Below are 27,146 nucleotides of genomic sequence, written 5' to 3' on the forward strand. Positions count from 1 at the left end.
AAAGAAAATCGATCAGTGACAGACAGTATGTTGTACGTTTGCCTTATACCCGCCCATATGAGGACACGGGACTTTATTTTTTACATTATTTAGCCATTTCGCAGTGGTGTAGCGTACTTTACCCTGTGTCGGAAACTGAAAAGTAGTATGTGAATTATCGCTCAGTGTCGACCTTTTTTATTTAATTGCATTAAAAATAAATAAAATAATAAAAATCGTCAAAATAACTAACTTACTTTTTTGCTACTATCCAAATGACCTACAATATATTGTTCTTTGTATCCACAGGAGCACCACCTGCAAAGGGCCATATCCGGCACGGGGCTGATCATACCGACGCCGGAGGTATGTCCGGTGTCGGACATAGATTTCTACGAGAGATGCTACCCGCCGGACTACAAGATGCCGAAACAACATATACATATGCAACGTGAGTGTTACGTAATGTAATAACTTGTAGCCCTTGATATAGAGATATATATACGCAGTGAACAGCTTAAGGTGTTACGATTCATATATATTAGTACAGGTTTCGTGATGACATTTAAAAGGAAGTATAGAAATTATCACCTTATTAGGCAGGTAGGCTAGCATTAGTTGCATGGTAACTAAAAACTACACACTCTTTTAAATGTCTATATTACAAATCTATTACATGATATTTGTTACGTTGTAGGTTTAAACTCAAATATTTATTTATTCAATAAGACTTCTTATATACAACAATTTCCGCTTCTAAAAAAACAATTCAATGTTCCTTTGAAGTTTGAAGAGGGCCCACTCTGAATCGGTGCTGCGACGTATCTGCGTCGCAGAATATCACAGAGTGGTAATGTTTTAATGCTGCACATGGTCTGCGTATCACATTTATCTATGTTAAAATTATCATTGAGTATTATCTTTTCTCTTTATGTTTAACTTGTACGTAAACATTATTCGTAAACTTATTGTATGGCAAGTCGTTATAATAAACGTTTTTTCTATCTTTCTTCTGTCTTTGCTCTTTCTTTGTAAATGTACGTCTGTAAGATTGTAAATGCCGTTAGATTTAGATCGCGTCGCTGGCCAGATTCCTGCGAGATACATTCTGTCGACAAATTGTGATCCTCTGATCCGTAACTGCTTGCAGTTAAATGCATTATTCGGCGTTTAATTATAATCTGCTAGCAGTTCGCCCCCGGTTTCATCCGTTCGTACAATCAAAAATTTTAAGCACTTGAAACAATCGTGGTTGCCTGGAAGAGATCACTTCTCACGCCCAAATTGTACCCTTTTTTACACGCTTTTTATAAGCTTCACCTGTATGTTTGTATGTTTGTTTGTAACCGACTTCTTTGGGCGCGATTTTGACCCACTTTAGACGGCCAGATTTCGTTCAAACTTTGTAGATTTATTGAGGACCGATGACAATACACTAATTTGATAAAATTATTCTATTTCTCAATTTGCAAAATTTGATAAAAGCGTGTTTTTTATTTTTTTTTAACTATTATAATATATTATTCTCTAAAAAAAATTGAAATCAAATTAAATTTATTTGCAAAAATGTAGTTACAAATTATAGACCTAAGCCCATGATATTTTTACCTTTCCTTTTTTAAATTACATTAAATAGATAATTAAGTAAGTGAATAAATAAAACATGAAAATTTCCTCGACATCGTTATGATGTATTAAAGTTCCGAAATAAAAATCGAGCTTTTTGTTCGATCGTTAATTTGAGAAAATTAAATTACCCTTCACCAGTCGCCGTTCATTATTTTTGTAATGCACGTTTTTTTTTGCGATTGTACCGCTTAAATACACACGGGATCTCGACGTAATTATGTGGATATATACGAATTTAAGTGTAGTGTATTACCTCACTGCACAATTATTCCTTTGATATATGTACTGCATAAGGTACCGGATACCCGCAAAAAGTAAAAATTTTAACTTTTTATGGGTATCCGATTTTCGTTTTAAATAGAGATAATTATTTAAAAAATTGACTAACCCGCCTTCTAATTGTCAGTAGCAAGAAGAATTGCCATCAAATTGTTGATAGAATCAACGAAATCAGTTCGCCCAGTCGAAAGTTCTGTGGTAACAAACCCAAAAAAACTATTTTATTATGCTACATTTTACGACTTTAAAATGTCACTCGAAAACAAAAGCCAATAGAGAAAAGATTACGTTCGGTGTTGCGTTGTGCATTCATTTACCTCTTCGTTTACGCATATTTAAGTTCCGCTATATCCATCGATGCAATGTACATAATCTTCGTATACGACTATAAAATATACTGGGATTGACCGGCGGCAATCCCATGATATATTGGACTCGATTTATACTGTATTGTACGAAGATAAACAATACATGCTCCGTTGTATACGAGTTGTATACTCGTACGTAGAGGGAACTTTATGCAATCTTACTTCCTACTATCCTACTATCTTACTAATCCTACTAATATTATAAATGCGAAAGTTTGTAAGGATGTGTGTGTGTTTGTTGCTCTTTCACACAAAAACTGCTGAACCGATTGCAATGAAATTTGGTACGTAGACAACTGGTCAACTGGAATAACTCAACTTTACTACTACTACTACTACTACTTATGACTACTTTTTATCCCGATATTCCTACGGAGTACGGACTTACGCGGGTGAAACCGCGGGGCGCAGCTAGTACTATATTTATATATATATATATATATATATATATATATATATATATATATATATATAAACTTATGATAATTATGAACATACCAAACGCTCGAGCCGGCTGCGCCCGGATATTTAAGATTCCTAAGGGAGATTTGATCGGGATAAAAATTACCTATCACCCAAGTCACGTCATACCCTGTCAGTATACGAAATTTCATCAAAATCCATTCTGTAGTTTCAACGTGATTGACGGACAAACATTCAAACAAATAAACTTTCACATTTACAATATTGCTGTGATAGTGTGATTAGTATGATGAACAAGATATTACGGAGATAAAGAGTAATATAAAAATATACTAGTAAGATATAGACTAACAGTAAGTTTATATGTCTAACGCACTAAATGCCAGGCGAACCGTCTGATCTATCATCTTCCTCTGTTATTCTACAGAAAAACCTTTCAACAGAAATACTAAAACCCTCCCAAAGATTTAACTCGGTTTAACCGACGGGGCAGTAATTGACTCGAGAATTACGCTTCATTAAACCTTACTCAATCTAATTGTATGTACATGAGTCAACGCACAGTCTCCGTTGTGACCCTACAGCTGATTGAAACAGCTGCTACGGTAGATGGCATACATATTGCGACCTTATTGTTATCGTGCATAGAGTAGATTTTCGTTTGGGAATGCGAATTCCCGTATGAAAATAATAGGGAAGTGAAGTTGGTGGTGATTTTCGTGATAACGGGGTGATTTGAGTATAATTTATTAATCCTACTAATATTATAAATGCGAAAGTTTGTTAGGATGTGTGTGTGTGTTTGTTGCTCTTTCACGCAAAAACTACTGAACCGACTGCAATGAAATTTGGTACGTAGATAGCTGGACAACTGGAATAACATATAGGCAACTTTTATCCCTATATTCCTACGGGATACGGACTTCAGCTGGTTAAACCGGAGGGCGCATAGTTGAGTTTATCTTATTATCTTGATCAGGATCGCTAGAATTAAATAATTTTGTTGCGTATACTCGCTATATGTGCAAGTTAGACAAGTTCTGTAGTAAATACTGCTATAATATAATGCTTGTTTTTAGTTATTTTTAAATTTGCATATTATATTACTGCATCGCGAATTTTATAATTTTAAAACTATATTGGATTTCGCGGCGCTCGTTAGTGGTGCTTCGGTTGCCTTGATTAATTTCCGATATTTTCAACAACCGTCGTCGTATTCCAGTCGATCCAAATACAATTTCAAACTGATCAATTTATTCGATAACATACAAATTGCGTAGAACAGCAACGGACATACATCCATCCGCGACAAAACTTTCACGTTTTCATTATCAGTGGGTCGATGTAGGATTTAACTCGAAAAATAATTATCAGGTTCGTTCTTTGCACTCATTAGCGGTATAACTGTTCTTACTGAAAACTTGTTTGTTGCACTCGACGCAATTTATATAAATCTGTATGTGTCATATGACATATTCATATTAATACGCACATGAAGTAATAATTTTATACCTACCTCGTTTACGAGACATGCGCTGACGGAGGAGAAAGAGGTTTCAAGTTTTTTTTTTCCGGCTCGGTTACTGTTCCCGTGGGATTTCTGGGATAAATGCTAGACTATGTCCTTTCTCGAGTCCCAGACTAATCTCATCCACATCTGTTCACTGGTTAAGGCGTGAACAAAAGACCAATAATGTAACATAATCACATGTATAATATTGATAGGGATTTAGAGAAGGAGTGGAGAATGGTGAGAATATATATATATATTTTTAATGATGCCTAAAAAACATTAGAAGTACAAAATCTATATAAATAGATGATTTGCCGATTCAACAATTTAGGCTTGACCAATTCGGCAATATGATTTTACGTTTTTGTTAAGGCACAAGTAAGGTTCGAATGGAGAGAAATAACGTACCACGAGTGAAGCCGGGGCGGGTCGATGGTTAATTCAATAAAACACTCATTACACACACTACTATTGTTTTACACACACATGTCTAGAACACGTTAGTGAGCATACACAAAGGAATAAAAGATGGCAACATTTGAAAATTCTTAATAAGCTCGAATCTCGGCCGCCGTAGTTTTTATTGTAGCGTAAATTTATATTTTGCGAAGTAAATGAAATTCGTAATTAAGTTGCGTGGTGTTTATTTTGTGAGTATTATAAAAATAAGGGCCATCGACAAAATTAAGTGGCAGTTTTCAATTAAAATTATGCTTTTCGGCAGCAACCCATATATATATGTTCCCACTGCTGGCACGCAGGCCTCCTATGGGCGTTCAGGCACGAATGTCGAATTTTGATTCATTTTTAACATTATCATGTCGTCGAACTTTTGATTCTTCGACATGTCGGTTATTGACGATGTTTTATTTTACCGTTTCGACCAGTGGTGATGTGAATGATGTGCTGATAAATTGAAAAATCAATTTATTTCACGCGCGATCGCCCGGTCTCGAACCGCTGGCTTTTTGATTAAATTCCGAGGTCCTAACCATTGATCCCACTGAATTGCTGCTGTAATTGCTAAATATTTGTTTTAATTTACAGTTTATGAACTATGTTGTGTACGTGGCCATTCATGTCGATAGGTTTTTAAGTATTTTTGGGCGCGAAGTTAAATAAACAGTCCGAAATGACTAAACAAAGATTTTCATTCGGGCACAAAGCAAGCGAAGCCGCGTGCGCAAGCCAGTAAACAGAATGCAGGAAGTGCGTAATGTGCAATGTACAGGATAATTAGTGTGCAGGGTGCGATGGCTCTCGCACATGGTGTACCATCTGCTTGAAGACTTATTTGCGATGTAGTGTAAGAGCCAGTGTATGTTTTAATTGTGTTATTGATTAGTTTTGATCGTGGGTACAGTTTTATCTGTTTATTTTGTAGTAGTAGGGGATGTTAAATTATTATTGATTGATAGGTAGGTTAGGAGGGGGCGGATTGCTAGTAATATTTGTATTAAATTATACGTTTAATGAGGGTTGTCAAACGTTTCTTTTTTTACTTTTTAAAAGTTAGCTTGCGATTGCTGAATTAAGAATAAATATCCAAAAATAAACTATACCATAGGTCTCATACGAGAAATATATCATATCTTCGCCTACAATGAAGCGATACTTTATTTTATTTATATGCGTCGAGAGACGCAACGGATCCGTGACGACTGAGGAATCTCTGCGGCAACGACACGTGGACGATTTCATAAGAAGTCACAAATTCTATATATATATTTCAATGGCGTTTCGCGAGTTCAAACTCGAAGGTTGAGATTATTATGTAAATAATTGGCCGTGGTACAAACTATAGAATGTGGTGAAATATAGAGTTCATCGAAATTTATAGCAGCTGGGGTTTTAGTGTGTTCTTTTTATGTGGTAGGAACGCAAACGTGCAGATGCAATGCTTGGTAGTGGGTAAAATGTGTCGCCCATAGACGTCCATACTAGAGGTATAAGCACTAATGTATGGAAGATGAAAATCCAATACATGTCGTCGTTTAAGGAGCGGGCAATTCATTGGCATCATTATTATGATATATTGATATTTTCCATAGTTTGCCTTTTAAATTTATTTAATAATTAAGCCCCGGCTTCGTCCGTGGTACATATATAGCATTCAGGGATCACGTATATATCTAGCGGTGAACGAATTTTTGAAATCTATCTCGTTGTTCCTGAGATTAGTGCGTACATACAAACAAATTCATATGGATAACGCTAACGCATGTTATGCGTCGAGTGCACGCGGGCGGAGGTTCGTGACTCACGCGCTGCAATTGTTTTGACAATAAGTACGGAGACCCCATGTGGGGCTCGGTTACTTATAACATTGGTGTTATCTATCACTACTATTATAATAGGGAAGCTTTTGTATTTTGATATGTTTGTAACCAAAGCATTTGCAAACGCCACTGGATTGATTTCAAAAACTCTTTCACCATTAGAGAGCTGCAACCTCACCGAGTGACATCCTACTTTTCCTACTAATATTATAAGTGCGAAAATTTGTGAGGATGTGTGTGTGTTTGTTGCTCTTTCACGCAAAAACTACTGAACCGATTGCAATGAAACGTACGTACGAGGTACGTAGATAGCAGAACAACTGGAATAACATATAGGCAACTTTTTATCCCGATATTCCTACAGGATATGGACTTACGCGGGTGAAACCGCGGGGCGCAGCTAGTAGGCTCTATATGTTCCGAAGCTGAAGCCGGTGTGAACAGCTAGTCAATATACAAGATGGAATTCTATAATGCCACCTGAAAGGAAAGAACTGTTAATATTGTAGATGGAAAACTTAACTCAAACAAAACATCCTGTTGTAATAACAACCGGTTATTTTATCGCATCGATCGCTAGGGCCAATTATAAGGATGAAACCACGATATCCGGGTGTGGTATGTGGATTTTCGTGAAATTTGAATGCAGGTTTTCTTTTCATATAACTTATGGAATGTTTTCTTTAAGTAAAACCATTGTATTTACAGTGTTAAGGGTATTTTCTCGTCAGGTGGCATTGCCAGATTGTACACTGTATATATAAACGTGAATCAAACATAATTTCCCGGACGTATGAGGTTTGAATTTCGCATACTTGAAGATAGAGCAGAGCAGAATGCAAATATGTAGTTTATTAATCATTAGCTTTTATCCGCGACTTCGCACGCGTTAAATTCGATGTAGTTTAATAAAGTTCCTCTCTATCTATAAACGAAAAACTCCATCAAAATCCGTTGCTTTTAATTTTTTTTACAGATTAATACATACATTAGGGACATAGGGACAGACAGAGAAATCGTCTTTGTTTTATACTATGTAGTGATGCAACAAAAAAATAATACGTAAAATGATTTCTTGTATATCAAAGTGCACTCTTCAATTCGCGTTCATTTTTTATGTAATGGTAAGGTAAATGTGTCATCGGAAGGTCCCCCTCGGAACTTAAATCCACTTATAGTGTTATCAGATTATTCAATTGGCCTCTCGAGTTCTCAGAAACACGTTCTCATTCCTGATACTAAAAGGTTGATGATGTTTTGATTTTTATTGATATGCTAATTTTTCTATAGTGTGGTAAAAGGTGAGTCCCTCCAGTGAACGCATAAGTGTACCACAAGCTTAAGTGGTCTCATTTTTACCTGTTCTTTATGGTAATTAAATATTTTACTAGCCGGCTCGGCCTGACTGCGCCCGGGTAGACCCAAAATAAAAGCACTGTAAAATAAAATAGCCTATGACACTCGCAGAGAATGTGGCTTACTATTTGTGAAAGAATTGTTGAAATATTTTCAGTATATCCCCATTACTCTCTTACTCAGACACAGTTCGAGTCCATCACTAAATCCCTCGTGTGACGTCGCAGTAGATAGAAAAATATTAATTCGCTATATGATATCTATACAAGAAATGAGACAAGCCTAGATATGGATCTAGTCATATAAAAGTCTGTGGACTGGTATATCCAGAGATCTCTATATCTATACCTCTATAATTTGTATTAGTCTTATGAGTTATTTTATATATTAGGTATATATATATACTAGGTATATATATATATATACTAGGAATATATATGTCATTGTGATCATGGAATGCACGGCGGTTGCGGAGTACAGGGCAAGGCATTTGGGTTGTCCTAGGTCCCTCCCTGAGGTTTTCAGCAGCCCTCACAAGCTGCTTAGCTTCATGGAGGAGCTGGGATGGTTCCAGCTTTGACTGGCTACCCCCCTCCTTTTCTTTCACGCAAAATAGGCGCTTGACGTCGAGTTGCGGAAAACGAGCCCGTATTATTATTATTATATGTCATTGTGAATCTCAAACTAACTAGTAGATACCAGAGAAAAATTTAGCCGAGATTATAAAATAGATCTTTATTACTCGCTCGCTACCTTAAACTAGCACAGTTTATTTCTATTTACCAAATTCGAGTATCTTAATTTTTTCTACACTTTATCTAACCTCGAGCAAAGTGCGGTCAAGTAGCCTAGTATCTTCGTGTAAGTATAGCAAGCTTTACCTCTTCAATTTCGAGATTTTCTTCTCGAGTAGGTAGCGTCTGGCAAAATACACTTTCCGTAACGGGCTTGGAATGATACCAAATATAGAAATAAAGAACTCGGCGCCCACTTAAATCTACAATCTTTGATATCATACCGTAAACTTTATTATTATTAGCTGTAAAATTAAATACTCACATAGTTTCAAGAGACTGGGTTGAAGATTGGACGAATTGGAATGTTTAATATGCATGACGAATGCCGCATGACTTTTCGTCACTCCTCCAATGGCAAGCATTTCGTCACTACTTGCTGCATCATCAGAAACCTGAAATCTCTATAACATTCGAGAAATAAAGACCTGAAATTGGCACCTCTCTGCATAAATCACTGAAAGGGGCTGATGAGGATATAAAACTATTCCTAAAGAAAAACGTTGGCAAGTTACGTTTTTCAATAGGAAAAGTTAAAGAAACGCTTCTCCGTTGTAGTAAGGGTTGCGATATGAAATAGCCCCAAAATGATCCTGGAAGGTTTTATTCATAGAGTCATTGGATACTTATCGATTAGCATTTATTCTACTATGCTAATAATATAAAGCTGAATGATTGTTTGTTCGATCACGCTTATCTCAGGAACTAATCGGTCGATTTTAAAAGTTCTTTCTCATTTAAATATGTACGTAATCCGTACGATTGATATAGGCCATATATCTACCAAGGGCGAAAACAAAGCGAACTACAAATGTGTAGTGTAATCGGCGGGTCTCGTTTACTCACTAAATATAGACCTATTCTCGTGAAAATCTAGGGCCCAAGCTAGATTTTTCTACTTATAAGATGATAATCTAGCGTTCAATTCCACCACGATGGGGGCGTCTAGATGAAATTTTATAAACCTCCAAGCGCTTATATTTAAATGAAATTTCGCGGAACGAGAATTTCCTTAAACCGCAAACGAAATGAGCGGTTGAAATCGGAAATTATGCGTACGGTAATTACTTGATTGTAGATTATTTGAACTTTAACTAGCTCACTTTTTGCACTCGTTCTTCTCCTGCCTGCACGAGGGCCTCAAAGATATTTTACCTCTTTAGTGGTCGGTTATGAGGATAAACTAAAATAGTAATTTATTTAAGAGTTACCCAAATACAGTTAAAATTATACAAAACAAGAATAATAATAATAAAACAAAATTAGTTAGAATAGTAAAAGAAGTAGGAAAACGAATTAAATTTAATTCGAAACGGCAATTATACTATTAATGAACTAGAAAGAAAATGAAGAAAAAAATACGCCAAAATGTTTATTACGCTCTAGTTGGCTGGTTTCGTCCAAAGGGATTATAGAATGATACATATAACAAGACGCCGGGCTAAATGGAATAAGGGACCAAATCAAGGCCAAAGTTGGAAAATTATTCCGGAAACTAAGTATTCATTTGTTTCGGGGATTTTTCTTTCTCATCCTTACTATTCTATTATGAATGTGAGAATTTGTGTGTTTGGCTTTCTATCATGTTACAACGGAGCGATTTTATGATATGATTTTCGCATTGGAAGTAAATAGGAGGCTAGAAGATGGTATGGGCTATTTTTTACCTCGGTCAATTTCATTCAACATCCCATTCTCATAGTAATTTTTTTCGACTATGGGCTTCTTCAACTATTCCTACGTTGTTCCTAAGTACATAAAAGCATTAATCATCTTTTCTCCGCATTCGATCCATGTCCTTATTCTTTGTTGGTTAGTGCATCATCATCATAGCGTTGTATATAACCCCTGAGATTATACTTTCATTATTCGTTTTTCTGCGATTAATTCCTTATTAAATTCAATGTATACTTACTCAAATTACTATTTAACTATCAAGTCTATTATTTCTTAGCTAATAAGTGTAGATACAGAAGTAGGTGGAAATGAGTAAAATTATATCAAATTAGCTGCGCCCCGCGTTTTCACCCGCTTAAGTCCGTATCCCGTAGGAATATCGGGATAAAAAGTTGCCTATATGTTATTCCAGTTGTCCAGCTATCTACGTACCAAATTTCATTGCAACCGGTTCAGTAGTTTTTGCGTGAAAGAGCAACAAACGCACACACACACACACATCATTACAAATTTTCGCATTTATAATATTAGTAGGATAGTAGGATTAGTATTAAATATCTTGGCACGTGGCGGAAGGCTGATTACCGTGTTGCAACTTACGTTAAATCGATCAGTGAAACAGATGTGGGTTGCATCTGCAATATAGTATTTCTTATATACTCTAGTATATTATTTGTTGTTCATTTATTGTTAAAGTAAGTCGAGTTTTACGTCATTTTAAAACGCTTTTATTAGCTTCACTTATATGTTTGCATGTAACCGACTCCTTTAGATTCGATTTCGACCCACTGTAAACGGACAGATTTCATTCAAACTTTGTATACTTATCGAGGATCGGTTTAAATACAATTATTTCATCATTGTGTTATCTTATTATCCTGAAGATTGAGGATTAAATAATTTATTTCCATACAAGACAATTTTAAGCGCCTTTCTTAGTCACGTAACGTATGTAATTTATTATCAAGTATTTTCAGTTTTAACACAATTACCCTGATTGATCCTAATTATTGTAAGAATACCTATAAGGAGTCAGCAATAAATTCATAAATTTAGTTTGGTTATAACGCCAGCCATTAATAAATTTAAGAGCTTAGAGACGGGACAATCTTGATTTGCTGATATTACAGAATAAGCGATAACATCAAAAATTGGAAATAGAATATTTTTAAATATTGCGTGTTACGCCATTTAGTATTAAAATGAGTAAACTGTGTAGCTTTTAGTTTTTACTATAGACTCTCGAGAATTTGGTGTACTTTATTTGGACAATTATTTATATACCTGCAACATACAACATTACATGCATAATCTTAATAAATAAGTTACGTGTCATGATCTTTGCCCGCGATGAAATCCTTAACTACTGAACCAATTTTAATCAAACTTGCGCACCATGTGTAGTTTGATCCAACTTAAAAGATTGGATAGTTTATACTATTTCATTGTGATGAATGACTATACGGGTGGATCCGGTGCGTTCTGCTAGTATTATGTATATATAATATATGTTTTACATGTTATATTAGATTTGAACGTTGCAAGATTTTGGATAAAATATCATACTAAGTTGGAAATAGGAAATAAGAATATGGAAGCATTCGAAATAGGGAATATATGTTCGTTTGTATATATTTAAGTCAAAAACTACATCACTAGGGAGTTCACTCTCCTGATTGACATAGGCTATATTTTATTTTGTTATAATCCGGAGTCAACCCGGGCGGAGTCGGGACAAGCGGTTAGATGAAAAATATCTAATATAGGCTCAGTTTACCATACCATAGACGATAGATGTCACGTCTCATCGGCATCAAGTACTGCCGTGGTACCGTGAAGTTTATAATATTCTATAGAAACAATAGCCGCGTGCGAAGCGGGAAACCGCAAGAGGCGGGGTAGGTAAATGTTTTTTATACAAATCCCGTTCGACTGGTCGCGGCCGCCAGCTACATCTACGAGTAGGTACCTACTATTTCTAACGTTTGCCATCCATCCGCCACAGAGATCGAGTATGAGATTTTTTTTTGCTATATCATACCTGGCAATAAACAACACCATCGCCTGTAAGTTGCGTTTCTCGCTCTTAGGGATAAGGAAAGGATTGTCCGACTGGTATGAAGGAGTGGACTGGGAAGCGTGAGGAAAAGACAAAGATGTTGGCTTAAATGGATTTGAATGGATTACTTCTGGTTGGAGGATTTCACCAAAAATATTATGTTTACCTATCGTTCTGTCTTCTTTTTGTTTATGAGGTGTACCAGTTTTGATGCGCGATATTTCTATAGTTTGTGTTATTTTTGTACATAAGCTTCATAACTATCACGTATCATTAATATCAGTTCAGTGGTTTTACGTAAAAATTCCATCACCCATTCTCACAAAGAAATCTGGTGCCTCTCGCGTGGTTCCAATTCATTTTTTCTAGTCTAGATAGTAATCTTAGTAGTCAAATTTGGTCTAGTTCTGACAATTTGAAAGCGATTTAGTGTTTTTGTTCAAGAATATTTTCTATTTGAAAGCTAGTGTATCCCGTGTTATCCCATTTAACGTTTCTCTCTATTTCTGAATGTTTCGTTTTTTGTTAAGAATTATTATTATTTAGGTATTTATTTTATATAAACACCCGATCCTTTTATAATACCACGCACCCGTACAAAAGGTTTAACAAACAAACTTAAATTAAAATTTAAATTGATAAAGGCGTAATGACCAAAGTTGAATGCCGCCTGCTTGTGAACTTGGCTTCTTTCAATTGTACACGGGTACGCCATGTTTTGGGGGATTTTTACGACGGAATGAATTTCGGATCGTGTATTTTTACCATTGAATAGTATCTTAAATTTTCCGCATTAAAATATTTAATAATTGATAGAAAAATAGATAGAAATTGATAGAAATAATAGAATTAAGGAAAAAAATAATAATTTCCCATTAACTAAAGTTATACAGAAACGTTATGTGCGAAACATCCCAATATTGAAAACTCAAAGGGAACCGACTGTACGATATATCAATGCACAGTCCCAACTACTGGACCGATCGGGCTGAAATTTAGCATGCAGATAGCCAATATATATTACCTTTAACAACGCGGGTGAGGCCATGAGCGGAAACCTAGTTCTGCATAAAACACATTATGAAATGACACTGACAACCGAATAACACTTAAAAATATAACGTACAATAAGATGCATGAGGGATGATTGTATAACTCCTTTAAAGTATTTACATTGCTATACTCTTCTTTGATAAAGACGTATAATGATGAATTTAAGATGCTGAAAGCTGTGCACACAACCTTAGGTTCAACTTTACTACGTACTGGGTACTATTAAATTAATTGTATTTAACTTTTTCAAAGTTAACACATCTTTATCATGCTTATTACTTATGAATATAATGTTTGAAGTTTAGAATGTTAATTACGAGTAGCTACTGCTTTAATGTTTTTGCATTAAATTAAATTTGAACAAAATGGTTGTTGGCCAGTGCACTTGTAATAGTAGGCGAGCAGCGGCAAGCGAGTGGAAAAAGGAATGAAAGCATAATATAAATACGTTAATAAGTAAGTACAAAGCTAGGAACACTCCAAAGAAACAAAGACGCCTACAAAAGTATACACGGCGAGTGGCCTCCAACGTTTTCATTCATAGGCTGGCGTTAATTAAAATTTCAACCCGTTTTTGGACTCTTCATTTTTTGTTCGAACACATGATTCTGATCGTTTAATATAGCTAACTAAGCGAGTACTCGATTCGCGCCTTCGTTTCGAATTAGTCTTATGTGTCGTAATTGTGTTTTGAAGTACGCTAGGTTCGTGTGGGTAGGCGATACCAGCTTTCCGCCCGCGGCTTTGCCTGCGTGGGTTTCACTGTGTTGCCACTCATTGATAACTTGCGTCCCTAGTCTTATTGGAGATTTATTATCACCATTGATATGATCTACGTGAGATGGAGATGTATAGCGCGAAATGTTTTGATTCTATTTGTTATTATAACTAATTTTTATTTGTGTTCTGATAACTACTCGGAAATAAATCTGTGGACACTATAATTGACCGTTTCAATTTGTATGTTGTCTAGAGTTTTGTATTATTTCATTCAAATTCCTTCACAACATATACGGATTAATGAATTTAATTCAATATAAAAAAAAAAATAATCTCGCTAGAAGCTATTCAGATAACAAAATAACTCATATATTGTGACTGTTTTAGGATTTATGGCGTACTGAATAAGTAAATGTATTCTTTTATGTACCTATCCGCGTTATGAACTAAACACCGAGTTCGATAATAATTTAATTCAAATCCCTCATTTGATCTTTGAGTACAAGAATATTTTAAAAAGGTTTAGTACATCGCCGCTCGATAAACACGTGTGCCACAAACGCGCATTGTTATGAAACTATTAGTCATATTCGTGTCGAGTTTACCTCGTGTTCGCACTTTATCAATACCGGCTGCTCGTTATACCTACCTATAGCTATATACTGTGTAGTGTGCCTCGTAGACAGATAAATGGTGCGTGAAAAGAGATGAGTTGTTTCGAAATTAGTTTAATGGATTATATTAGTCTATTGATTAGGGTTTTGTTTGAATGAATGTAATAAATAGCGCTTGATGATGTTTCTTATTATATTGAAAAATCCATAACAGAATCTCACATCACTGAAAAATTATATTCTCTTACCATCATAGTTCATAAGATACCACCTGTTGATAGATGGATAGTCGGACGGAAAGCGAATATAATAGGTCCCATTTTACTCTCTCAAATGTTAACAAGTTTCAATGAATCCTTTAATCGCCTATTAACAAAACTAATCGACAATTTACTTGCTTAGCTATAAGCTATTTAGGTCGGTACGAATAAGGATTCACCTACGCTATTAGTCGTTATAATATCCGTATAGATTACGTAACCTAGGATCGGCATTGTATAAACGTTTCTATACATCCACACCATCGCACCGTCAATAAACACAAAAGATTACCCCCCAACCCCCCGCTACCGCCCCCGAGATGCCGCCCGCGTCCCGGGAGGTTAGCGAAGGCATTGGAGCCACGTTGACATTGAATAAAAGCCCCTTCGGTTATCGGGCGGTATGATCGATGCTTTTATAATACCCTATAGGATTATGGCTTAATTAGCGACGCCTCAGCTTTAGTATCGAATACATTAGCACTCCATCCGCGGCGTCGCCCGCTTGGTCAAAGGAAATTCCCATTGAGATTAGATGTTTTACCTCGGCAAATAAAAATGCCTATGCCTATATCGCTCTCTAGCCTCCTAATTATTATTTTCTTGTGTTTGATTTTATGCGAGTATTATACATTTGGAAATTAAAGACTTTTAAACGATTTATTCATTATATTATTAACCCGACGTTTCGAACAGTTTACAGTGAGCGTGGTCACGGTGGGACCTAATTATTTCCAGATACGAAAATCACATGGACGCTGAAACGAGTATAAAACAAAAAAGGAGTAACTAGGAGATTACTTTGCTGGGTTAAATTATATGATATTAAAGTATATGATGACACGGGACTTCACTTAAATCATAATGCTACAAATTTGTATCGCAGAAAAACATCACAGTGATAACTAACTCTTAACACTTAACGACTTATCACCATGCCTATATATGCGCATTCCTTCTGGTTCAAACAACGTAGTAATAAAATAGTGATTTACATTTTTAGTGCAATCAATAGATTAGTATTTTTATTTTTGAGCTATGATATGTACGCATGTGTGCGTGCGGAGTTGATTCGTTGATCGTGTAAATGTGTGCGTGCGTCATTCTATGCTCTTTTAGGTCCCCTTAAATTCTTATCAGTAGAGCTGATGCACACCACTTCGACGATACAGTTATACATCTCAGACAGAATAGATGCATATCTAAGTGTTTCTACGAAGCGGAGTGGTTTGTACGCGTCTCGTTATTTGATTACGTACGGCCTTCGTCGGTTATTGGTGCATTTTAATGTATTGTATGGTACGTTTGTAGTTGAGTTGAGTATATATGTATAGTTGAGTACCGTAGATGCTGGTTTTTGAGGAAAACGTTTATGTAAAACCTCATAGGGAAATTGGAACGGATTTAAAATTATAATTCTTAACAAAGAACTACAAAACCGCCTGTAAATTGTCAGAACTTTTTGAGTCACCAGCTTTTAAATGAAAAAAGTATCAAATCGTCAATAGTAATTGCTTCATTTCGCAACTCCTTTTTCTGAATTTTGTTGAAAAAGACGTTCAAGCTTTTCGAAAATCCATAAATTTTACTCGACTGGTTCGGAAAGAGTTAATTGAGAGTGATTAGCGTACGTTTATCAACGGATTTTATTAAGAAAATAATACTTGTAAATGTTCTTCTATTACACTATTAAGTTCGAATGAGAGCAAACATTTTTACACAAGAATCTAAAGAATACTTGAATAAATAAATTTTCCTGTACGTTTAAGCTAGTAGATGAATTTTCTCCAGTTCTCTCATGACGTAAATATAAAGTTATACGTATGTATGGCAATAATAAATGAATGTCGTTTTAGTTAAACCTCTTAACCAGTTGGTGGTTAAGAGGTTGAGAGTCCAGAAGAGCTGAACGGTTTTTAATTATTTCTCTTTCGTCGCATATGCTTCCGTTTGGATAAGGATAAGAAATTAAAAAATTTCAAATAACGTGCTGTTGAGGGCAGCTAATGTTTCCTTTAATATTAATTAGAGTGTTTCAATTGCAGCGCTATGGGAGGAGCAGGAGACGCCGGAGTACGACATAGACTCGGAGGACGAGAGGTGGCTCAAACAGCAGAGGCACCCCGAGCTTACAGGTGAGCTAACCGCTCCTACAGGCTAGGTTGTGGCGAGCCGGGGTGGCTGCACGGAAGGTGAGTAGACTGTCAAATGGGGATTGAGGGATCACCTCTCCGGATTGATTCACTGTATCCGAATGAGTATTTATAGTTGTGAAAATGGTTCAAATACTATGCAACCAATGAACATTAAGATGCCAACGGAATTCTTTGTGAAATACAACAATTAGGTACTCCGTTCAGAACTTTGCCCATAAACACACAATGAAGAAAACTGTGAGAAAAATGGACTTCAGGGTCGTGATGTTGGTGCGTAAATGTAGGTTGATCGAGAACTTCTAGAGTGAGGATCTTTAGTGTTGTTTATGGTAAGGAGTCAGGTTTATGATAAGGTTGTTTAGTATGATAGGGCAAAGTAGTCTGAATGGAATTTGTAAAAATATCGATCTATGCCACAGCTAGGCTTGTTTCCGATATCATTATTATCTCAATAAACCCTTAAGCATATCGGAATAATAAAAATACTGATTTTCATTTATATAATAAAGATTCTTTTGCTATTGGATTTAATTTTTTTTTATTTTCCGTGAACCGAGTGCACGCATACTGCAAACTTTGTGAAGTTCGACTCCCACTGCTTAAAGTTAAAATCGAAGATCTATTACAAATTTTCTTGGTGGCTCTCATTTCGCATCGGTCGAACTTAAACTGGAACATTCTAGAAATTATACGAAACTACACCTCAAATCACGATATGATACCCAATACACCCGATCGTGGAGTAATAATTGTCGTGGTATCCAAATTATAACGTTCATTATACGCCGCTGAACTGATTCAAATAATATGAAGCGCATAAATATTAAGACGGAGACGAAATTATTCCGTGTAATTTGATCCAGCCATTGTGTGCCTAAAGTATAAAGTATATTAATCGTACGATATTCTACGCAAACTTTGCCCATAAGCACACAAGGCTAACTCAGAAACAAACGTGATTCATTATGTTTACTGCTATATTAGGATTTAAAAGTACGGAAAAAGTGTTTAGGATGAGAGCGGGTTTGTGTCTTAGAATTGGCGCACACAGTGAAGGGTCCATTTGTAACTTGTTCAATACAGCTGATTCAATATAAACTTCGGTGGAACTTTGTACCAAGATATGTGGCTACATCCGCCATTTGATTGTATATCTAGCAACATATTTACTATACTAAGGTATATGATAACTATTAACTATAGAGATATATGTGGCTATTGTAATGTAATTTTGTTAAGTACAGTTTAAAATACTCTAGATAAAAAGCCGCTCATATATTGTTAGATATGTAAAAGTAAATTAAGATTAAATTGATTTTTATCATTTAAAACTCTGCACAGAGCGGTTATACTCAAACTCTGTAAAGGTATTGGTTTTTACAATATCTTACGATTCTAATCATGTTCGAATGAGGCGCAATCATCTCGAAAACTCTTGTCCCAAGTAGGTCAAAGCTTTAGCGAAGAAATCCTTGATAAATACGGTCACCTGTCGGTAAAGTATACGTGAACGGTTATAGTTAAACATTGATTACTTCTTTGAGGAATTTGTGGATATCGAGATATCTAAGAGTAAAACTTAAAGGTTATATGCATAAAGGTAATTTTTTTATAAAATGTAACGCACCAAAGCTTTTGTAATATGTCCCGCTTTCCGATCTTCTCGTGTTTGAGTGCTCCGATGTATGAATGAATGAATTATCGCCTCCGCCGCAATCGAAGTCATATCGTGGACTGTACAAGAGTTACATTTCAGAGCTAAAGTTCGAGCAAATGATGGACAAACTGGAGAAGAGCTCTGGCCAAACGGTGGTCACGCTCAACGAGGCCAAGCTTCTCCTGGAGCGGCAGGATGACCTCGTGATCGCCGTGTATGATTACTGGCTTAATAAGCGGCTGACCACGGTGAGTTATAGGCGGTCACTAGGCGCGGGCTGTGCGAATATTTAAGCCCCAAAAGAACCACCCAGCGTTTATCGTAGATAGCTTAACTGATACATCATAGTGACCTACCTAATGACTTGTGCCAGACTCGTCTTCTTCGTTTGTTCTGCTATAGAAATCACTGTTTCAGCTTATAGATCCGATTTTTTTATAGTGTAAGAAGTTGCTTATTCTATTACAGTACATAGTTAAGGCCGATATTTATCTTAAGGCATGTACGAGGTCTGAATGCCCGCACTGGTTATAGAGGGAGGCTTTAGAGAAGCACTCGTTGAACGCTCGACTTCATATCATTTCCCCGTAACTCTTAGGAGATACAACTTGTTATATTTGCTAGTATAGATAGCATCCATAACATTGCTGGTCATATTACGGCCCTCACCCTCGATGTGGGTATGCGGGGTTATATATTCTGAACTTCACAATATCTACGGACCAATAGAAATGGTCGGGATTGGAATGTGGGGTTGACAACGAAACGTGTTTGTTGCAGCAACATCCGCTCGTATTGTCCGTTAAGACGGAGAGCAGACCCGGGCAGTCGTCAAATAACCCCTACCTTGCATTCAGGAGGCGAACGGAGAAGATGCAGACGAGGAAAAATAGGTGAGCATTGGTTGTATAAGGTCCTATTGAAATAACATTTATGTGAAAAGAATCTGCCTTTATAAAGCTATATTTTTGGATACACATAATAGAGAAATAGAATACATGTATAATTTTGCATCTGAACGTTATTTTGAATTCCTAAATCTCTATTCTTAAGGATTACAGTTTGTCGAAATTTTTTTGATAAAAAATGTAATAATGTTGGAAAATTGTAGATAATTAACTAATTCCCGGGAAAAGCGAGCCTTTAAAGCTATCGTTGATTTTTAAAGTATTATAACTCTCCTTAAGTACGATATAAACATCGACTTCCCAGGAACAAGAGCAGGAGTTCCAAGAGCACATACGACTACTTTTTACACCTACTTAATATGAAATTACTACTACAAGAGTTTATATTATCTTGTTACTTACCATAAAACAGAACAGCGTATAGTATGAATGAGTACATGTACAGCTACAATTGCGAGATATCATTCGATGTTAGTGATCTTATGCTTTTACAATTTCGCAACAATCGAATTCCACGAAATAACCCTTTCTATTCTTTTAATAATTTCCACGAGGGCTATAAATTATACTCCTCCAACTTTCTTCTTTCGAACCGCAAGGGACTGGAACATGCTTTCCCGGTCTGTGTTCGCGTTCTGTATTTCGCGACGTGTACATTATGGAGGTTTTCGAGAGAAGTGTAAATGGGTGCTTCCTAGGGAAGCGCACTTCTAGGGAAGGCGACATCTCAGCTTACCATCAGGGAAGACCATGGTCAAGCGCTGCCCTATTAACAAACTTATACATAAATCTAATAAAGAGTAGGAAAGTCAAAATTGAATATGTTTTTAAAAGAATGTCAGGGGCGTGATCTACAATCGATAGTGAAGCCAAAGATATACTTTTTAGAATTTTTGTCTTTTGTCCGTATGTATGTTCGGGCTAAACTCACAAAGTACTGCATGGATTTACGTAAAATTTAAAAGCTATTATCACACTAGACGTCCCGATAGACACGTGGACGAATTCGCGGGCAACAACTAGTAAAAAAAAAAAAACAGATCTGTATCAACAATCAATCGCCATAGGAAAAACGACGAGAGCTCGTACGAGAAGATGCTGAAGCTGCGCCGCGAGCTGGCCACCGCGCTCAGCCTGCTGGAGATGGTGGCGCGGCGCGAGCGCGCCAAGCGGGAGCTCGTCAAGCTCACCGCGCTGCTCGCCGAGCGGCGGTACGCGGCCGGCGACTTCGCGAGCCAACTGCCGGAGCCGCCCGTCCGGTGAGTTTGCCGACTGACCGACTAACCGTCCCAACGTGGTGCTGTATACGGTTGACACTTGACTGATGAGATTCGATGGAAAATTACTGACTAAAACTTGACTAAAGACTGAGCCAGTGGGAGGTGGGAGCGCGAGCTCGTCATGCTCGCTGCTTCTCTATTTGTTTTTATGTCATATAGGGCAATGGAGCTGGTAGTTAGTGCTTCTGCTAATACTCTCCGTGTCCGTTTTAAAAGGAAGTACGGGACAGTATGAATGGACTAGCAAGGCCGAGGAAAAGAAAACTCATTGTAGCTGAGCGAATATTACTATAATAAAGAACTATTATTCCGCCATTTTAATTTCTAATATAAAATTTTACGTACTACGTCGTTACAGCGATAAACAAAAAGAAGCTCTCGGCAATAAACAATATGGTGCATATTCCAGTGCGGCGCTGCCAGCGGTGCCGCTGGCGCCGTCCGTGCGGCGCGAGTTCTCACACGCCGCGTTCGCGCCGCGCCTGCCCGTGCCCGCGCCGCACGATGCGCACCAGAGACAGGTACAGGTGTTGGATACAGACGGACATACATACATACATACATACACACAAACATACATGTGTAACGTACGAACATATACACAAATTTTGTTTTGCACAGCCGGAGGCCTAAAAAAAACTCCGAATTTACTTATAAAAATCCTTATTATAAAGACTACAATAGGTCTTGCACAATGAAAGTGCTAAAAAGTTATGAATTCAATACTAAACTTATTTAACACGAAAACTTAAAATTATGTCGCGCCAAAGGAATTCGCTACAATCAGTAATAGATGTTCCCGTGCGAACCGTCGAATCAGCGTTGCATTAGGGTTCCGTTGGCGTAACTCACACAAATACATGTATACGTACGAACATTCATATATACATACAGACGCACGTTAGAAAGGTGAATAAACATACAAATGCACGCTGGATAGATAAACAGGCGGACATACATACAGAGGTCCTTTTGACGGGTATATATTATACATAGAGTCATGTATTGTATTATATATATATATATATATATATACATACACATGCGGGACAAGTATGCGCGCTGTCAGTAACACAGTTATTTATAAGATGATTATGAATATAACATACACACATGCGCATTGCGCGTGCACAACACACATGTGCACACATACATATATAAGTACACGCACACATACATGCTCATCGTCAACGTTCTTGATAAAAAAAAAATAATGACCAAACATATAATTATTTCAGCGTGAAAAGCGACCATACAAAAGAAGGAAACACAGGCACCACACGCCCAGCTCTGTACAGGGGGTGCGAGGTAAGCGATGAATTTTTTATTTAACTATACAATAATATACTAGAAATAAAACTAAGTAATAAATGCACTTAAAAAGAAATAACAATCACACATAAGTAAGAATATATTCGAAATTATTTAATCACATAACATTATCACAATTCCGTATATACATTAAAAAAAAACACCATATTATATAACATATTATACCTAATTCCAGAGTGCACCTCGTCGGAGGAAGAGAGCGTATCGCCGGTGGACGACGGTCCGTTCGCGTTCCGACGTAAGCCGGGATGCTTCTACGAAATGGTTAGTTGGTATTGCTTTTCTCTTTTTTTTTTGTCTATAAAAGGAAATAACTTGGAAGGATTACTTGGCATTTCTCGTCACAACATAGAGTATAAAGGGAAGTCGCTTCTCTCGTCTCTATGTATGTACACTTAGATTTTTATAACTACACAACGTCCCATCCATATAGGATGGGGATTTTTTTTTTTTTTTGATAGATAGAGTGATTCAAGAGGAAGGTTTATATGTATAATAACATCTATTGAACCAATCCGAATTTAATGAGACGGGTACGGAAATAATTTCAAGGGAATTGGTTATTAATTTATATAGAAACATTTCAAGTAAGACCTTAAGAGGCTGAGGAAAAAAAGGTCGAGACATATAGATATTTTATTACGATTTTATATCTATTATATATCTATTAATATCTAATGTCAATTTTTGTTTTATTTCAGCCAACATCAACATTATGCGGTGACCCCGTGGATCCTGAGAGTCCGTCCAAAGAAGGACTGTACCAACATGAAATAGACGAACGGACGAGGTGATTGATTGTTATATGTATATGCATAATGTGTAAAATTATAACTATACAAATTTATTATCGATTTTGAAAGAGATTTCTGTAAAGTTCCAAATTTAAGATATTTATGTTTAAAACAAAGTAAGTTTACACAAAATTTCATGAGTATCGGTCCAGCCGTTTCAGAGGAGTATGGTAACTAATATTGTGACACTAGATTTTATATATATATAGAGATTTATTTTAAAAATAAAACTATGCTTTTTCAATACCCATATGCAAAAAATTTATTCCTTTTTAGAACATATATGCAGATTAATATATAAATGTTTTACTAAACCCAAAACCGTAACAGGTTCACGCTAACATCGGTGCGACATCCGTACCCCCGGTACATCGGCTTCGCGCGGCGACGGCTCGGCAGAGGGGGTCGGGTCATATTGGACCGGGTGAAAACACCACTCGACTCGCTGTGGCCCGATCTGCCCGTGCCGGAGAAGAGGGTTGAGGTAAGAGAGAGAGAGAGAGACCTTTTTTTAGTTATTTTGACCTACCAAACTAGGTTAGAATTGCTTAATTTTGTAGAAATATTAACTCTAGCTTATTATGCCTAGTAATGATGATTGATATATCAATAGAATTCTTTATAATATGTATTTGTTAAAATACATCTTAAATCTTATAATTTGTACAAGAAACAGTTTTCATATTGTATATCCCATGATTATTTAATTACTTCAATGCACAACATTAGTTATTTTACATAAAATGTAATCACAACATTATCAATAAATTTTCAGGAGGACCTTGAGAATAAAAGACTCCGAAGTCCAAAAGTCATAAGTCGCGACTACCATACGGGTGGAAAACATCCCTGGCGGCACGCGTTCCGTAAACACTTAGCGGCGAACCCCCACCTGTGGACCGACGTGCCCCGAGACACCCTTGACGACCTGAAAACGGATCTGCAGGACGTCAAAATCGACGTGGACGACGCCGACGACGTCAAAATGGACGTCGACGCGGTCAAAATCGAGGTTGACAGTGTCAAAATGGACGGTGACAGCGTCAAGATGGACGTTGACAGTGTCAAAATGGACGTTGACGGCGTGAAAATGGACAGTGATAGTGGGAAAGTGTACATTGACAGTGACAAAGTGGACGGCGATAGTGCCAGTGTGACTTGTGACGTGGACAGTGTCAGCGCACGGACGATAGATAGTGTTGTACAGAACAATCTTAAACGGGTGATGAGGAAACGGGCGTGGAGCTCGAGCACCGATTACGACTCGGACGAGAGTTTGCATCCGGTCGAGAGAGAGTTTGAGAGTTTCATCAGCGAGGTTCAGGAGAAATGGTGAGTGCTTTTTTTTGAATTGGTAGAGAATAATAAATCAGTTGAACAGATGTACTATTCAACTCCCTGTATGTGACAGACATGTGAATTCAGTTTTGTTGAAAGAAAACATAGTGTATTGAAAGCAATAAATTTTATCGAAATAGGCTAAATAACACTACTATAACATATCAATTTATCTACAATTATTAGAAATAATAAGTTATTGAAAGCTTATTATATTGAAAACAAAAATTTCATATATATTAAGTAGCAGCATTGTGATAAAGGATTTGGTAGGACAAAGGTAACTTATTGAAAATTAATCTTTTCAGGCTCCATTTCCGGCCGAAAACACCGCTACCCTCACCGCCAACCACAGACAAAACAGACGATCTATTTCCCATAGCGCTCGACACGCCCATTTCCGTTGAACTAACCCTAGAACCGCCCACGGGGGGTCTAGACACGTTCACAACCTCAGAATTTACCCTAGGTGACCTATACGGTGATCTGAATCCAGACATGGACAACAGCGGTAGTCTTGATATTAGCAACGAGGACCTGCTAGGCGAAAACTTCACCGGACTTACCGAAGCCCAAGTGGAGAGCATCCTATCCGAGACGGACCTCAAAGCGTTAGCCGACGTTGATTTAACGAAGGACGACAAGAAAATGGCAATCACGGACGACTTGCTGGAGGAGCTGGTGAAGGACGTGGACGGGAAGGATTCTTTTTTATTGCATGGCCAGGGCGTATCGGACGGGCGTGGCGTCTCTGGCCAAAAGCGAGCGCGCGGCGCGGACGCGTTCGGCTCCACCAGCGTGCACGTCAGAGGGGCGGATAGAGAGCCGATCTACATAGAGACTGTACCGACGCCCAAGAAGGAAACGCCCAGGGACGTCAGGCGGGAGAAGGTGCCGACGTCGAAGATCATCGTGGAGGAAGTCAACGAAGTGCCGGTGAAGGTGGAGAGGAGGCGGGAGGAGGAGCAGCACCAGCAGCAGCAGCAGCAGCAGCAGCAACAACAACAACAACAACAACAACAACAACAGCAACAGCAGCAACAGCAGCAGATATCGCACGTGCAACTGAAGGCGGTGCAAAAGAGCTCGCCGTTGAAGAAACACATTATAACGTCTTCAGCTCACAGACGGGCGGGCGATGTTACGATCGTGACGTCAGACGCGACACATTCGCAGTTGGTCACCGTTGCCGTCTCGGATAGCTTGAAGGTGGGTTTTTTTTGTGTTACTTATCTTTACACACGATAAACTACAAGACTCATAATCGCCTAATAAAATGTCAAAAAATATCCGAGCGGCGTTGTATAAGACATTCATTGAAATTGATACCTTATCCCGTAACAGTAATGTTAAAAATCCAATGTATCGCTCGTGAGGAAACTCTAATTAACGCGCGCCTCTAACTCTTAATGCACGCCTTTTTTAATGCTTTTCTGTATTAGAATATTTCTCGAATACATTACCTTTTATTATTATTATTATTATATTATAGTTACCATTCTCATGGTATTTTTATAAAATTATCCTATGTCCTCACTCAACACTTAAACTGTGTTGTAACTAATTTCATCAGAATCAGTTTAGACAGACTGACAGACAGTGACTTTTGCATTTATAATCAAGATATGTAATTATTGGTATGTAAAGAAAAGCTAAATAAATGGTGTTTTATAAAATTTCCAGCAAGTGCGATTGGGCTCTCCGGCCACCGGCAACGTAGTGGGGCTGCTGCAGAATGGACCCTTTGCTGTCACACTGCCTCTGCAACGGGAGCTTGGTTTGTTATATTATAATTATTCTATATTAGATATATATGTGTAATGTTATGAAACTATTTAGTTTTTATTGGAAGTTCATTGTAATTATGCAATGTTTAATGTAACCGATATTTATATGAACAATTTTCATGGGGTACTGTGCAGTACTTTCATTTTTTATTTTAACTGTAAACCGTGTAAATGCATTACGTGTATGTTTTATTTAATAAATATGTACATAAAGTACAGTAGAAGTTTTACACGCTATCAGGCAAAAAAAGTACTGTATATACTATCTAGATTCTAGACTAGTGTTTGACTATGATATGACTGATAGTTATCTAAATGTGAAGAAATAATTCACAAATCCATCACAGGTATTAAAGTTAAAAAAGTTACAGTGGAATTGATAACCTCCTCCCCTTTTTTGAAGTCGATTGAAAACTTAAAACTGCTTAACTAAAATTTATTGATGTATTTATTCGCATTCAACAGGTGCAACGAGCGTAGCGAGTGTCGCGAACGTAGTCACGGCGGGCGCCGCCGGCAAAGTCGCCAACGTCACCAACATGGCCAACGTCGCCAACATGGCGAGCGTCAGCGTCGCCAACGTCGCCAACGTGAGCGTCGCCAACGCGCGGCGCGTGTCCGCACCGCTCGTCCAGCTCGCCCCGGCCTCGCTGCACAAGCCGCTGCAGATACACCACCCCACCGTGGTGGTGACGCCGCAGCACCACGTCACCCAGAGCAAGCTGAAAGTGCTGCACGCCCACCCGCTGACGCACACGCAGCGGACGCAGCTGCTGGCGCAGAACCGACACCTGTCCCCCCTGCCGGCCGCCGTGGTCTCGCTGAAGGCGGCTCCCGGCTCGGTGGCACAATTCTTCGAGATCAAAGGCGGCCAGCTGGCCAAGGGCCCGC

At 37.6% G+C, this 27,146-nt stretch overlaps 1 protein-coding gene across 1 annotated transcript in view; it reads left to right on the forward strand.

The window, feature by feature from the left end:
- Positions 1-27,146, forward strand: part of LOC119836362 — a 70,629-nt gene that overhangs the window by 41,579 nt on the left and 1,904 nt on the right. The window contains exons 2-15 of the mRNA XM_038361667.1: positions 289-430; positions 17,049-17,138; positions 18,916-19,064; positions 19,597-19,709; positions 20,792-20,983; positions 21,414-21,525; positions 22,243-22,312; positions 22,512-22,600; positions 23,038-23,126; positions 23,461-23,614; positions 23,906-24,462; positions 24,777-25,677; positions 26,152-26,245; positions 26,721-27,145. Coding sequence (XP_038217595.1) covers positions 289-430; positions 17,049-17,138; positions 18,916-19,064; positions 19,597-19,709; positions 20,792-20,983; positions 21,414-21,525; positions 22,243-22,312; positions 22,512-22,600; positions 23,038-23,126; positions 23,461-23,614; positions 23,906-24,462; positions 24,777-25,677; positions 26,152-26,245; positions 26,721-27,145 — 3,177 coding nt within the window. The remainder of the gene's footprint in view (positions 1-288; positions 431-17,048; positions 17,139-18,915; positions 19,065-19,596; positions 19,710-20,791; positions 20,984-21,413; positions 21,526-22,242; positions 22,313-22,511; positions 22,601-23,037; positions 23,127-23,460; positions 23,615-23,905; positions 24,463-24,776; positions 25,678-26,151; positions 26,246-26,720; position 27,146) is intronic.

This window comes from Zerene cesonia, chromosome 24 (genome assembly GCF_012273895.1).
Source record: "Zerene cesonia ecotype Mississippi chromosome 24, Zerene_cesonia_1.1, whole genome shotgun sequence".
Classification (NCBI taxonomy): domain Eukaryota; kingdom Metazoa; phylum Arthropoda; class Insecta; order Lepidoptera; family Pieridae; genus Zerene; species Zerene cesonia.